The sequence below is a fragment of the Falco rusticolus genome, chromosome 5 (genome assembly GCF_015220075.1).
Source record: "Falco rusticolus isolate bFalRus1 chromosome 5, bFalRus1.pri, whole genome shotgun sequence".
NCBI lineage: Eukaryota > Metazoa > Chordata > Aves > Falconiformes > Falconidae > Falco > Falco rusticolus.
In genome coordinates, this window is record NC_051191.1 from 14,436,261 (window position 1) to 14,448,920 (window position 12,660).

The 12,660-nt window shown below is 56.4% G+C and overlaps 2 protein-coding genes across 4 annotated transcripts in view; one reads left to right on the forward strand and one right to left on the reverse strand.

Annotated features, from left to right (window-relative positions):
- The window catches only part of LOC119148277 (deleted in malignant brain tumors 1 protein-like), a 48,581-nt gene that overhangs the window by 30,199 nt on the left and 5,722 nt on the right, over window positions 1-12,660 (forward strand). The window contains exons 26-27 of the mRNA XM_037388245.1: window positions 3,091-4,075; window positions 11,187-11,747. Of these exons, the coding sequence (XP_037244142.1) occupies window positions 3,091-4,075; window positions 11,187-11,747 (1,546 nt within the window). The remainder of the gene's footprint in view (window positions 1-3,090; window positions 4,076-11,186; window positions 11,748-12,660) is intronic.
- Window positions 1,724-9,032, reverse strand: LOC119148397 (zinc finger protein 883-like). 3 transcript variants are annotated; one of them, XM_037388487.1, is made up of 3 exons: window positions 8,970-9,032; window positions 4,986-6,029; window positions 1,724-4,637 (listed from the first exon to the last, which is right to left on the reverse strand). In XM_037388487.1, exon 3 carries the CDS (start codon window positions 4,627-4,629, stop codon window positions 2,971-2,973), a length of 1,659 nt encoding a protein of 552 aa, XP_037244384.1. In that variant the 5' UTR covers window positions 4,630-4,637; window positions 4,986-6,029; window positions 8,970-9,032; the 3' UTR covers window positions 1,724-2,970. The 3 variants fall into 3 exon arrangements, with proteins under 3 accessions (XP_037244384.1, XP_037244385.1, XP_037244383.1); XM_037388488.1 differs by having other exon boundaries at window positions 4,986-5,712; window positions 8,970-9,012; XM_037388486.1 differs by lacking the exon at window positions 8,970-9,032 and having other exon boundaries at window positions 4,986-7,978.

Sequence of the window (12,660 nt, forward strand, 5' to 3'; positions counted from 1 at the left end):
TGAGTGCTGGGGGCGGTGGGTGCTCCTCAACCACAGCTCCCCCCCCCCCCCCAAGTGTGGCTTGAGGCAAGACCCCCCCCCCCCATTTCTTGCCCATCCCTGGTGCCAAAGCTGCGAAATGCTGTACCCCACACCCCCAAATCCTCAGTTATCCTCCCTGGATGCTTTTTGGGGGGCACCAGAGAGCCCTGCTTTCCTTGCCCTGTGCCCCCCCTGCGCCCACCCCCTGGGGACCCAACCTTGGGGACCCCCGCCAGGGTTGAGGTTCATGGGGGCACATGACGTGCTCCTGCTCGGTAGCTTGTGGTTCCCCCCCGGCAACCCCTGCCTCAAAGCATCCCCGTGCAGGGACCCCTCCCACTCTCAGCCTCACCTGGGGGGCTGCTTCCTCACATAACGGGGGCTGTGCCCACCCCCCCAAGCACCTGGGCTGACGAGAGGGAGCCCAGGAGACCCAACAAGCGACATCCCAACAGCAGGAGACGGTGCCTTCCAAGGCGATCAACGTTCTCCTTGCCAGAGATTGAAGCCAACGCAGGTGCACGGTGCCTCCCACCCTTTCTCCAGCTTTCCCAGCAATCATCGACACCCCCAAACCGGGAAAGGCCCCAAACCGAAGGATCTTCCATGTTTCTCCTTGTCCCCACACGAGGAGCACATTAGTCAGGGCTGCTCGGGGTCCAGCACGTTCAGAAATAAACCGACAGTGATCCACGCGAGCCCCCCATGCCCCTCACCCCAGGGGAAGCCATTCCCCTACATCCCACCTGGGATACTCCAGGAGCTCACCCAACGCTGGAGCAAACATCTCCAGATGGATTGGGAAAGCGAGGCAGCGTCAGCATGAGATCACCCCCCACCCAGGCCATGGCCGAGAGGGGCGCAGGGTGCCCACAGGACATCCAAGCAGCACAAAGTGTGAAATAATTTGCTCCAACAGCAAGGCCAACCCTTTCCTTGCCGGCCCCCGAGGTGGCATTGGCCATAAGGTCATCATACCATCTACCTAGTGCCACCTGAGGTGTCCTCAGTCACCCCAGATGCCCCCAGCGGGGCCAGCACATAGGACATAGGGACTACAAGGGATGCAAGTTCTTCTGGAAGAGGAACTGAAGGCCAGCAGGGCACCCCAGACCATCTCCGATGGCCTCAGCAGTTGAATGCAACCCCAGGTGTCCACCAACTGCATGGATACCCCTCCCCAGGTGTCCACCAACTGCATGGATACCCCTCCCCAGGTGTCCACCAACCCCTTGGATACCCCTTCCCAGGTGTCTACCAACCACCTGGATACCCCTTCCCTGCCACCATGGGGAGACATGGACAAAGCCTATCCCAGGATGGGAACCCCCTGAGATGTGTCCACCACCTCATGCCCAGGAGCTGCCTTAGGAAGAGACCAGAGCTGCCCCGGTGCTGTCTCCAGAGCTGAACTGGGAGGAAGCTGGGAAGCCTTGGGGCAAGGGAGAAGACCAACACGACCAGGAGGCCAACAACCATCCATGCAAGGGGATGCAGCACCCCAAATGCCAGCGATGGCTTGTTGGGCCACCTCGCACCCATCGGCAGGGTGCTGTGCCAAGTGGGACGCACCCACATAGGATGGGATGGGATGTGGCAGGTCCTTCCTTGCCTCAGGTGACCCCCCACCCATGTCTGAGGGACGTGGCAAGACCGCCAGGGACCATGTCAAGACGAGCTGGAGGAGGCAATGCGACAGAGCCGTCGTTAAATAACCATCCTGTAATTAGTGTGCAGAGCGCCGAGGAGCACGCGCTTCCCACCCCACCCCCCAGTTCCCAGCGCTACAGGGACCATACGGAAAGGGGGGGACGGGGACCCAGGATCTCCAGGAGTCTGAGGGACAGCACAAGGACACCGGCATGGGGGGGCTCTTGTCTCACCCTCGCGAGCAAAGGTCCACGTGCCACCCTCTGCCCAGCAGCCAAGGATGGGGGAGGGGGACAAATCCAAGCTCTGGCAGCGGCACGTAGCTCCGGGAAGCGAGAGGAGGAGGAGGATGATGATGATGCAGGGGGGCCGGTCATGTCTGACTTTGCCCATATTCCATCCAGGTTCTTACCTGGAAAGTCCCAGGAGCGGATGGAAAACTTACAGCGCCGGGTGTCACTTGCTGGGGGTCCCAAAGTGGACGGTGGCAGCGTGTCCCCCCGTTTTCTTCTGCTCCCTACCAGCCCCGCCAGTGCCCTGGGGCGGAAGAAAAGGGGGTGATTAACCGGGTCATTAGCAGCAGCATGAGATATGGACGGGACGCGTGAACCCAAACGGGTTTCAGGGGGGAAGGGAGGTGCCCGCTCCTCACTCACTCTTCCCCATCATCCTTTCCGCTACCTGTACTGTCATCGCATCGCCACCCCCAACTCAAAGAAAAAAACACAGGCAAGTCTCTCCCCGACCGCAGGCGGCGGCATGTCCCAGCTCCCCGTGAGCCTTCTAGTCCGGGCTGAGCCACATTCACTGGGATGACTGGGGAGGGGGATTCTAGGATGACTTAGGGGGGGCTCTCAGCCCCCCCCGCCTTTCCCTGCAGGAGGGCAAAGAGGGCTCCTGGCTGCCCGCCGGTGGTGTGCCACGAGCCACCGTGTGCCATGAGCCGCTGCATGCCACAAGCCACCGCGTGCCACAAGCTGCCGCGTGCCATGACCACGGCGTGTCATGAGCCACGACACACCATGAGCTGCCGCATGCCCGCCAGGGGCTTGCAGTCGCCCCATCCCACGCGGCTGGGGAGGGTCCTGCCGGGATCGCCCCCACTGGAGCGAGGAGAGGACGGTGTTGGCTCCAGGTTCGGCGAAGGGCTGGGGCTGAGGAAAAGCACCGCGGCTTTCCAGGGGTCCATGCCGGCCCTGGGGTGCTCCCCCAGCCTGGACACACATACACATGACGCCTGCTGTCGGTGGCGGCGGGGGGGCTTAGAGCCACCGCGGCTCGGCAACACCCCGAGTGCGCTCAGCCATCGCGGTGCACGCGTTGGTGCTGCAGCAGGTTGGAGGGATGAGCAAACCCCTTGTCGCAGACGCTGCACTTGTAAGGGGTCTCGCCCGTGTGCACCTTCTCGTGCACGGCCAGGTAGGCCAGGTCCTTGAAGAACTTGTGGCAGAAGCTGCACTTGTAGGGCCGCTCCTGGCTGTGCACGCGGTGGTGCTGGAGGAGCAAGGAGGGCCGGGCGAAAGCCTTCCCGCACACCTCGCACTTGTAGGGACGCTCGCCTGTGTGCGCCCGCTCGTGGATCACCAGGTAGGACGACTGCTTGAAGGCTTTGCCACAGGTTTTGCAGACGAAAGGGCGCTCGCCCGTGTGCACCCGCTCGTGGGAAGAGAGGGCGTTGGATTGCTTGAAGCCCTTGCCACAGAGCGGGCAGACGAAGGGGCGGTCACCCGTATGCACCCGCTCGTGCACCTTGAGGCTGTGCCCGTAGGTGAACTTCTTCCCGCAGACCCCGCAGACGTGGGGTTTGTCATCGCAGTGCTGGCGCTGGTGGAGGAGGAGGGCGTTGGAGGTGGGGAAGTCCTTGCCACAGTCGGCGCACTTGAAGGGCTTCTCTGCGCAGTGGGTGAGCGCGTGGCGCTGCAGCTCGTAGGGGGTCTTGAAGCTCTTGGCGCAGCGGGGGCAGCGGAAGGGGCGCTCACCGCTGTGGATGCGCCGGTGCTCTTGGAGGTTGGAGCTACGCTTGAAACGTTTGCCGCAGAGCTCGCAGCGGAAGGGCCGCTCCTCCGTGTGGACCAGGCGGTGGCTTTTGAAGTCCGAGTGGCGTTTGAAGGAAGCCTGGCAGAGGTCACAGCGGAAGGGGCGCTCCTCGTTGTGTACCACCTCGTGGCTGAAGAGCTCCCACGCTCGCTTGAAGGCTTTCTCGCACACGCCACACTGGAAGGGCTTCTCGTCCACGATCACCTCGCGGATCTCCAGCTCGCCCACCTTGGGGTGGGCCGGCAGCCCCGCTGCCGCCACCTCCTCCAGCTCGCCCACCGCGCTGCCCAGCACCAGCTTGGCCGTGGAGTAGATGCCGCGCTCGTCGATCAGCTGCACAAAGTCCGGCTTGGGGCGGGCATCGTCGGCAAGGGGCAGCTCGGGGGAGCAGGACCGAGACCTTCTCTCTTCCTCCTCTTCCTCGCTACTCCGCGGCACCTCCTCCAGCCCGTTCTCCACGAAGCCCCCCGTCCTGCCCCAGATCAAGCGCAACCTCTTCCCTTGGGAAGGTCCCGGCTCTTCAGCACTCTCCCCCCGGCCCGGGGATGCGGGGATCCGACTCGCCTTGGGTTTCAGGCACAGCCGGTGCTTCCGCCGGCACGGCCGCTGCTCCCCTGGCGCCTGGTGGGCCGGGAAAGCCCCCTCATCCTCATCAGTCTTCTGGCAGGGGCTGCCAGCACCCCGAGGGGCGAGAGCGCCCTGGCCACAGCAGCACCGTCCCAAGCGGCGCGGAGAGGCTGGTCCTAGCCGCTTCGGTGAGCCTTCCCTTAGCCATCTACTGGCTGCATCCTCCTCCTCCTCCTCCTCCTCCTGAGCCTCCTCCTGCTCTTCTTCACCTTCAGGCCCATCTCCTTCGGAAACGGGGGAGAGGCGCTGGGAGAAGGGAGGCTGGCAGGCCAGAGGACATGGCTGCCCTTCCATGGCACCCCCTGCAGAAATGAGAAAGGAGAGAGCGTGAGAGGAGCGCTGGGCCGGAACGAGGTGGTGAGGGAATGAGGCGTGGAGATGGAGATGTGGGTGGCAGCAGCGAAGAGATATAAACACGTCGGCAGGGAGGGAGGGAGAGAAGGAGGCAGAGACTACAAAAAGCTTGTAAAACCCTGCACCACCAATCCTTTCCCCCTGGGGGGATCAAGGCAGACTCAGAGCCAGAAAAACGGCTTGGATCAGCACTTAAAAGCTTTGTTTTCACCCTCAGCCGGCTCCCAGCATGCGAAAGCAGCTGCTGTCGACAGCTGGGAGCACTTCAACCCCATGCGGAGCCTGCTCGTAGTTACCTGGTCAGAGCAAGTGCCAAGGGACCGGCCTCAACCGCGTCCCCAAGCCCTCAAGGGCCGGACTGAGCTTCCAGGCAGGGGTTGGAAAAGCTCCTCGGAGGCTGCTCGGCGTCCCCGGGTGCCTATGTGAACCTTCGTCGGGACACGGAGCCGTCAGCCCTGCCCCGGGCAGGGGACGCAGGGAGGGACTCGACCCCCAGCTCCCAGGCATCCAACAGGCTGTTTTTTCAGATCTGCTTCCCAACAAACGCTCCTTTCTTAAGCTGAGGGTTTTCCAAGCTCTGTCCGAGCCTGCTGATACCTCTGGAGCTTGGTTCGGCGGTTGTGCGGCTCGACAAGAGATGCCGGGCTCCGAGCTTCGCCTCGGGGGTCCCCTGGGCTGGGTTTGCTGCTCCCATCTGGGACACCGCACACGTATCCGTGTAGCCAGCGGAGGAGAAGGCTAAAGCACAATCCTTCTCCCAAGACCCCACATGAAATCACTGCCCATGAAGGCCTGACGCACAGGCAAGAGCGAAAAGGAGCCCTTCGTGGTAAACAGTGGAATTCCGATTTAGGTCTCACTTTCCATGTCCGCAGGCATCCTGGTGGGAGGCAGTGGGGATGTCAGGAACACAGAGGAGAACGCTCCCACTGAGCCGGCGAGGAAGCTGCCGCAAAACCAGGCATAAAACCGCCCCAAAAGGCGCCCCTGAAGGGAATCCCACGGGCACCAGCAGGGAAACGGCTGCCAGAGAATAAAAATAAAAAAAAACCCAGGAGAAAGGAATGATACAGGCTGGGAAGGTGGTGTGCCAAAGCTTCCCAAGGAGCAGTAAGTGCCGGAGACCTGGAAGAACCAACAAATCCTGGGCACAAAGCCCACCCAAGCCCACCGGTGGCGACGAGAGGTGTAATTTGGTGTCACTCGCTGGCTGCAACCAACAGATGAGAAGCTGCGGGATTACAGGCAAGCAGTGACACAATGGGGACTTCCCAAGGGATTTTCCGGGTTTTCCCAGGCGGGATCAGAGTGCAGAGGGCGAAGGAGCCTCAAGCAGGCAACTGCGAGGGAAGGCAAGGGGGTGAGTGATAAGTGAACGAGCTAAACACAATTAATAACCACTTCGAGCCCGTTAACGAGGAAAAGGCGCTCCCAAGAAATCCGGCTCCTCAGCCACGCTTCCCAGCCAGCTCTCAAAGTGCAGAGAAGGGAATTCCCAGAGGATCTGCCGGCACGATTTGGTCTCACTGCCACGGAGGGAATAACATGGTCCCAAAGGGTAATGCCGGAGCACCGGGATCAGACCCCCTGGTAAAGCAACACCGAGGAATCCCCCACGGAAAAGCAAAGGGATGAAGGTGCTGGTTGAATTTTTACAACTAGAAAAGGGTGAAGGGGACGGCAAGTCAGAGTAAATAAGCCCATTAGTTAAAAAAATCCACTAACCCCCCCCCCCCAAACCAGCAAAAACTGTTATTTAGCTGAGCAGAACCAATGACTTTCTGTTCCCTGCTGAGGCAGGCGCTGACGAGATGCTCCCATAATTGTTTAAACGCCCCAAATAACGCAGAAATAACTCCGAAAACTGAGAGGGGGCTCAGGATTATCCTCTCCCATCCCAAAAAGGCGAGCGTGCCCGGGAGTCGGATCGTTTCTCGGCCAAGAGGCTGCAGAGCCGTTCCCTTCAGGTTGAGACAGTCGGGTGAGAAGGGGCAGGAGGGTCCAAAAGCCGCCCACAAGCAGAAGGGAGAATAAATCCGCTGCCACCAGTCCCTCCTGCTCTCAAATCCAGGCATTAAAAGAGGGAATTGCCAGCGTGGGGAGGAAGGGACGGCACGGAGCGGGCTGGGGGGAGGACACGGCAGGGCACGGCTCGCAGGGGGCTTTTTCTCCTGGATTTTTGTTGGAAACATGCTTCTCCAGCTCCAAAAAAAGCAAATTTTGGGGCTTTTTCATTGTGCTTGCTGATTCACCGTGGCAAATGAATTCAGGATGATGACATTTGTTGTTTTCTGTGCGTGCGACAGCTACGACAAAAGCAGCGAGGGGGGTTTAGGGTGCCCTGACCTGCCGCAGCCACGCGGGAGCCCCTGGAGGTGTTAATCTGGAGGAGCGGAATGAGATGCCGGATTTATGGGGGGATCAGGAGGGATCCACCACCGCCGGGTGGTTTAAACCGAGGAGGTTTGGATGGATCCGCTCTTGGGGAAGGGATCAAAGCGTACAGGCGGCAAGGCTGAGGAGGAGAAAGGGGTGAAGAAAAAGAGCACACGGGTGGTGAGATGATGTATTTTGGGGGGGAAATTCCCCCAAAAATGGGCCAAAGAGGAGGTTTGGGGGGTTCATCCGAGGTGGATCCCCCCAAAAGAGCCATCATGCTCCTAAAACACAGCAGGAGAGGTATCCCGCAGGCGGGCAGCATGGCGGCGGAGCTGAACGCCACCGAAAACAGCGCCGGCGTGGACGCAGCACCGGCAAGTTGCCGTTTTGTGGTGCGGGACTGAGCGGGAAAATCTGTCAGGAAAGGGGAAAAGGTTCATTTCAGCGGGAGGATGGGGGCAGGGCGGGAGTGCAGCGGCGGTGAGGAGGGATAGAGGGATGCACAGCAGTGGAAAAGGCTTCGATCGCAGCTGCTGGACTGAAAATACACAATTTTTTGCCGCTCCCCTCTCCCACCCCCGCCATTAGCAATGCTCCCAGTTTGCCCAGCACCACCAGTAACCATGGGATGGCCAGAAACACTCACTCTCCAGCCCGACCCCCCGCCTTCCCACCTCCCAGTGAAAATGGGGCCACGCTGGAAGTATCAACAAGGATCTTCCCTTCGTGTCCTGGTATCCCCCCTCCCAGGAATGCCACCAGCCCTCCCAGTATGGCCCAGTAGCCCCAATATCATCCAGATACTCCCATCACGTCCCCCTCCCCCAAACCCATGACAATCAGACCCCTTCCAGTATGCCCCAGTCCCCCCAGCATCAAGCAGACCCTCTTGCTTCATCCCCTCTCTCATCCCCACTATCAGACACCCCAGTATGGCCCAGTCCCCTCCCAGTATCAACCAGACCCCCTCATCCCTCTGTGCTCCACCCCCTTACATCCCCACCCTCCCAGTGCACCCCAGTCCCACTCCCAGTATGGCACGGTCCCCTCCCAGTATCAACCAGACCCCCTCATCCCTCTGTGCTCCACCCCCTTACATCCCCACCCTCCCAGTACACCCCAGTCCCACACCCAGTATCAACCAGACCCCCTCATCCCTCTGTGTTCACCCCACCTTACATCCCCACTCTCCCAGTATGGCCCAGTCCCCTCCCAGTATCAACCAGATGCCCTCATCCCCCTGTGCTACCACACCTTATATCCCCACTCTCCCAGTACACCCCAGTCCTACTCCCAGTATGGCCCAGTCCTCTCCCAGTATCAACCAGACCCTCTCATCCCTCTGTGCTCCCTGCCCTCAGTACAACTACACCCTCCCAGTATGTCCCAGTCCCCTCCCAGTATCAACCAGACCCCTTCATCCCCCTGTGCTACCACCCCCTTACATCCCCACCCTCCAGTACACCCCAGTCCCCTCCCAGTATGTCCCAGTCCTCTCCCAGTATCAACCAGACCCCCTCATCCCTCTGTGCTCCCCCCATCACAACCGCACCCTCCCAGTACACCCCAGTCCCACTCCCAGTATGTCCCAATCTGCTCCCAGTATCAACCAGACTCTCTCATCCCTCTGTGCTCCGCCCCCCTTACATCCCCATCCTCCCAGTACACCCCAGTCCCACTCCCAGTATGGCCCAGACCCCCTCATCCCTCTGTGCTCCACCCTCCATCACAACCACACCCTCCCAGTACACTCCAGTCACTCTCCCAGCATCAATCAGCCCCCCCCGACCCAGCACCGCGCCGGACCCTCCCCCCGCCCCCTCCCCGCGGGAACAGCCACGGCGCGGCTCGCCGCCCCTCCCCCACCCCCAGGGCTCCCCCCCGCCCCCCCCGGGGCTCACCGGGCCCCTCCGGGCCCCCCCAGGCCCCGCCGGTGCCGCCGCCGCTCCAGCCCCGGCCGGTGCCGCAGCCCAACGCCTCCCCCCGGAGCCACTTCCGGCCGCGCTCGCGCGCCGCGCCGTGACGACACTTCCGGCAGGGGGCGGAGCCCGGCGGCGGCTGGGGGGGCGGGGCGGGGAGGTGCCTGGGCCGCGGGGGGGTGACGGGGAAGGGGGGCACGCGGCGGGGAGGGGAGGGGACATGTCTGTGGGGGGGGGACATGTCGGGGGGTGGGGACACGTGTGGGGGTGGGGACACACGTGGGGCGTGGGGACACTTGTAAAGGACATGTATGTGTGTGGGGACACGTGTGCGTGGCAGGGCCACATGTAAAGCGCATGGGTGTGCGTGGAGACACGTGTGCATGGCAGGGCCACATGTAGAGCACAAGTATGTACATGGGGACATGTGTGTGTGTGGCAGAGCCACATGTAGAGCACATGTATGTGCATGGGGACACGTGTGTGTGTGTGGCAGAGCCACATGTAGAGCACATGTATGTGCATGGGGACACGTGTGTGTGTGTGTGGCAGGGCTACACATAGAGCACATGGATGTGTGTAGGGATATATGTGTGCATGGCAGGGCCACATATAGGGCACATGTTCATGTGTGGGGACATGTGTGTGTGTGGCAGAGCCACATGTAAAGCACATGTGTGTGTGGCAGAGCCATATGTAAAGCATGTGTGTCCGTGGGGACACATGTGTGTGGCAGAGCCACATGTAAAGCACATGTATGTGCATGGGGACACGTGTGTGTGTAGGAGTGCTACACACAGAGCACATGTATGTGTGTGGGGACATGTGTGTGTGTGGCAGGGCCACATGTAGAGCACATGTATGTGCATGGGGACATGCCAGGCCACTGTCTGCTCTGTAAAACGCCGCTACGCGTGTGAATTGCAAAGAAGAACCCCCAAATTTTTGATTAATTTGAACAATTTAAGGGGGCGGGGGGGGATGGGAGGGGCGGGGTGGTGGTGCGTTCCTCCCGGAAGCGGTGGAATATTTCCTAATCCCGGATTTTCTCCCCCTGTTTGCTGGGAAAACAAAGCCGGAGCCGAAGGCCAAAGGAAAACAAATCTGGCACCCGAAGTTTGCTCTGCAAACACACGGGTCGATCCAGTCCTGGTCCTGATCCTGGCCTGGTCCCGATCCCGGCCTGATCCCGATCCTGGCCTGGTCCCGATCCCAGCCTGATCTGAGGGGCATGGAAAAATTCCCAAAATTCCCAAATTCTGGCCCTGGTGCCGAAAAGTGGAGGGCTCACTGCCTGCTGGGGGGGGGGGGGAGCAGCATGGGGGGAGATGGATTTTGCAAAATAATTAATATTTTTTGTAAAAAAGTAAGTTAAATTTTTAAAATTATTTAGAATTTATTTTTTTTAAAAATTAAAATGGGTTTAAATTTAAAAAACAAATTGAAGAAACGTAAATGAAATTTAAATTTTAAAAGTAAATAAAAAAATTTAAATATATATTTAAATTGTAAAAGGACATTTAAAAATAATTTTTACATTGAAATTAAATCTAAAAAGGACATTGAAAAAATCTAAAATTAGATTTAAATTTAAAAAGAACATTGAAAAAATTAATTTTTAAATTAGATTTGAATTTAAGGACATTGAAAAAAATTTAAATTAGATTTACATTTAAAAAGTCATTTGAAAAAAAATTAAATTAAATTTGAATTTAAATGTTAAATTGAAAAAATAACTTCTAAATTAGATTAAAACTCAAAAAGTAAATGGAAAAAAATTCAAATTTTATTTAAATTTACAAAACAAATTGAAAAAAAATTAAAAACAAAATTAGAATTTGAAAATTAAATTGAAAAAAATAATCTAAAACCCTCCTAAGTGATCACCCTCAAAGATTTTCCTCATATTCTGATGAAACTTCATGGGTTGTGGTTGGTCCCCATGGCCCCTTGTCCTGTCAGTGGGCACCACCGAGAAGACCTTGGCCCCATCCTCTTGATGCTCAGCCTGAAGATACTGGTAGGCATTGACAAGGTCCTCTCCCAAGTGCTCCGTCACCCTCAAAATTAAAGTTTTTCCTCATTCTGATGGAACTTCTTGAGTTGTGGTTGGCGCCCGTCCACCAAGAAGACCTTGGCCCCATCCTCATGATGCTCACCCTCAAGACACTGGAAGATGTTGACAAGGTCCCCTCCCAGCCTCCCCTTCTCCAGCTAAACGGTCCCAGCTCTCCCACCCTTTCCTCACCAGGATGCTCCATCACCTCTGTAACTTCCACTGGACCTTCTCCAGTAGCTCCATGTCTCTCAAACTGGGGAGCCCAGCCCCAGACGTGGTAACGTTCTACTCCCACAGTCCTGGAAAGCAACTTGCAAACCAAAAAATTAAAAAAAATAAAAATCCCCACCAACCCCCCACCACCCACCACCCCTCCCCCCACGCATGGTCCAGAACGGGCTGTCCCCTGAGGACTTGTTTGCTCAGCGCCTTCCCGAAAACCAAATTTCACAATCCCACCGCCGACGTGACGCCGGTGGCACCAGAGTCGCTTCCTGGTAGAGGCTGGGCTTCTCCCACCATGCCGGGGACCCACCGCGGGGTCCAGAGGGAGGGGGTTGGGGTGGAGCCGGGGGGTGGGGGAGGAGGACATGGGACTTCTCAAATAGCCGGTGCCTTGTGTACTCCTCTGCCTCCTCCCCATCCTGCGCTTTGTGTCTTTGCTGCCGTCATGAAGCCTGTCCTCCTGGCGTGTCTCTGGGGTAGGTGAGGTGGGATTTTTTTTGGGTTCTTTTATTATTTTAATTTTTTTCTATTAATTAATTAATTAATTAATTAATTAATTAATATTTACCTATTTATTTATTCATTAGTTTATTTATTTACCCATCTATTTATTTTTTTTAAAATTTATTTACCTATCTATTTATTCATTGATTTACTTATTTATTAAATTTTTAAAAACTTGTTTATTTATCTATCTATTGATTTATTCATTAATTTATTTATTAAATTTTACAAAATATTTATTTATTTACTCATTAATTTATTAATGTATTAATTTTTTAAAAAAATGTGTATTTATTTACCCATCTGTTCATTAAATTATTTATTAATTTTTTAAAAAGAATTATGTATTTATTTACACATCTATTTATTTATTAATTAGTTCATTAATTTATTAATTTATTTAAAATGTTTATTTATTTACCCATCTATTTCTTTCTTTCGTTCTTTCTTTCTTTTTTTTTTTTTTAAATATTTATTTATTTACCCATCTATCTATCCATCTCTTTTTTTATTCATTCAATTATTTATTTTCTCCCTGCTTTGGGTCTGCATCCCCTCCCCCGCTGCGTCCCCTCTCCCACCGCCGCTCCTTGCCCAGCCCGAGCCGGTGGCATTCGATCCCTCGCAGGAAACCCGCCTCGACGCTCAGATCCCGACATCAAACCATGCCGCGATCCTGTAAAGACAATAATCTCCCCGGATTCCGACTTCCGGGCGAAGGAATCCGGACACGAGCGATCCCACTTCCTCTCTTATGCTATTTTCCACATTATCTTCCCACCCCACCCCCCCCCAAAAATAATTTTTTTCCATTTTCCCAGCAGACCCTATTTATTCCCCACATTTTTCCTCCTCCTCCAACCTTTATCCAGCAATCCCCATGGG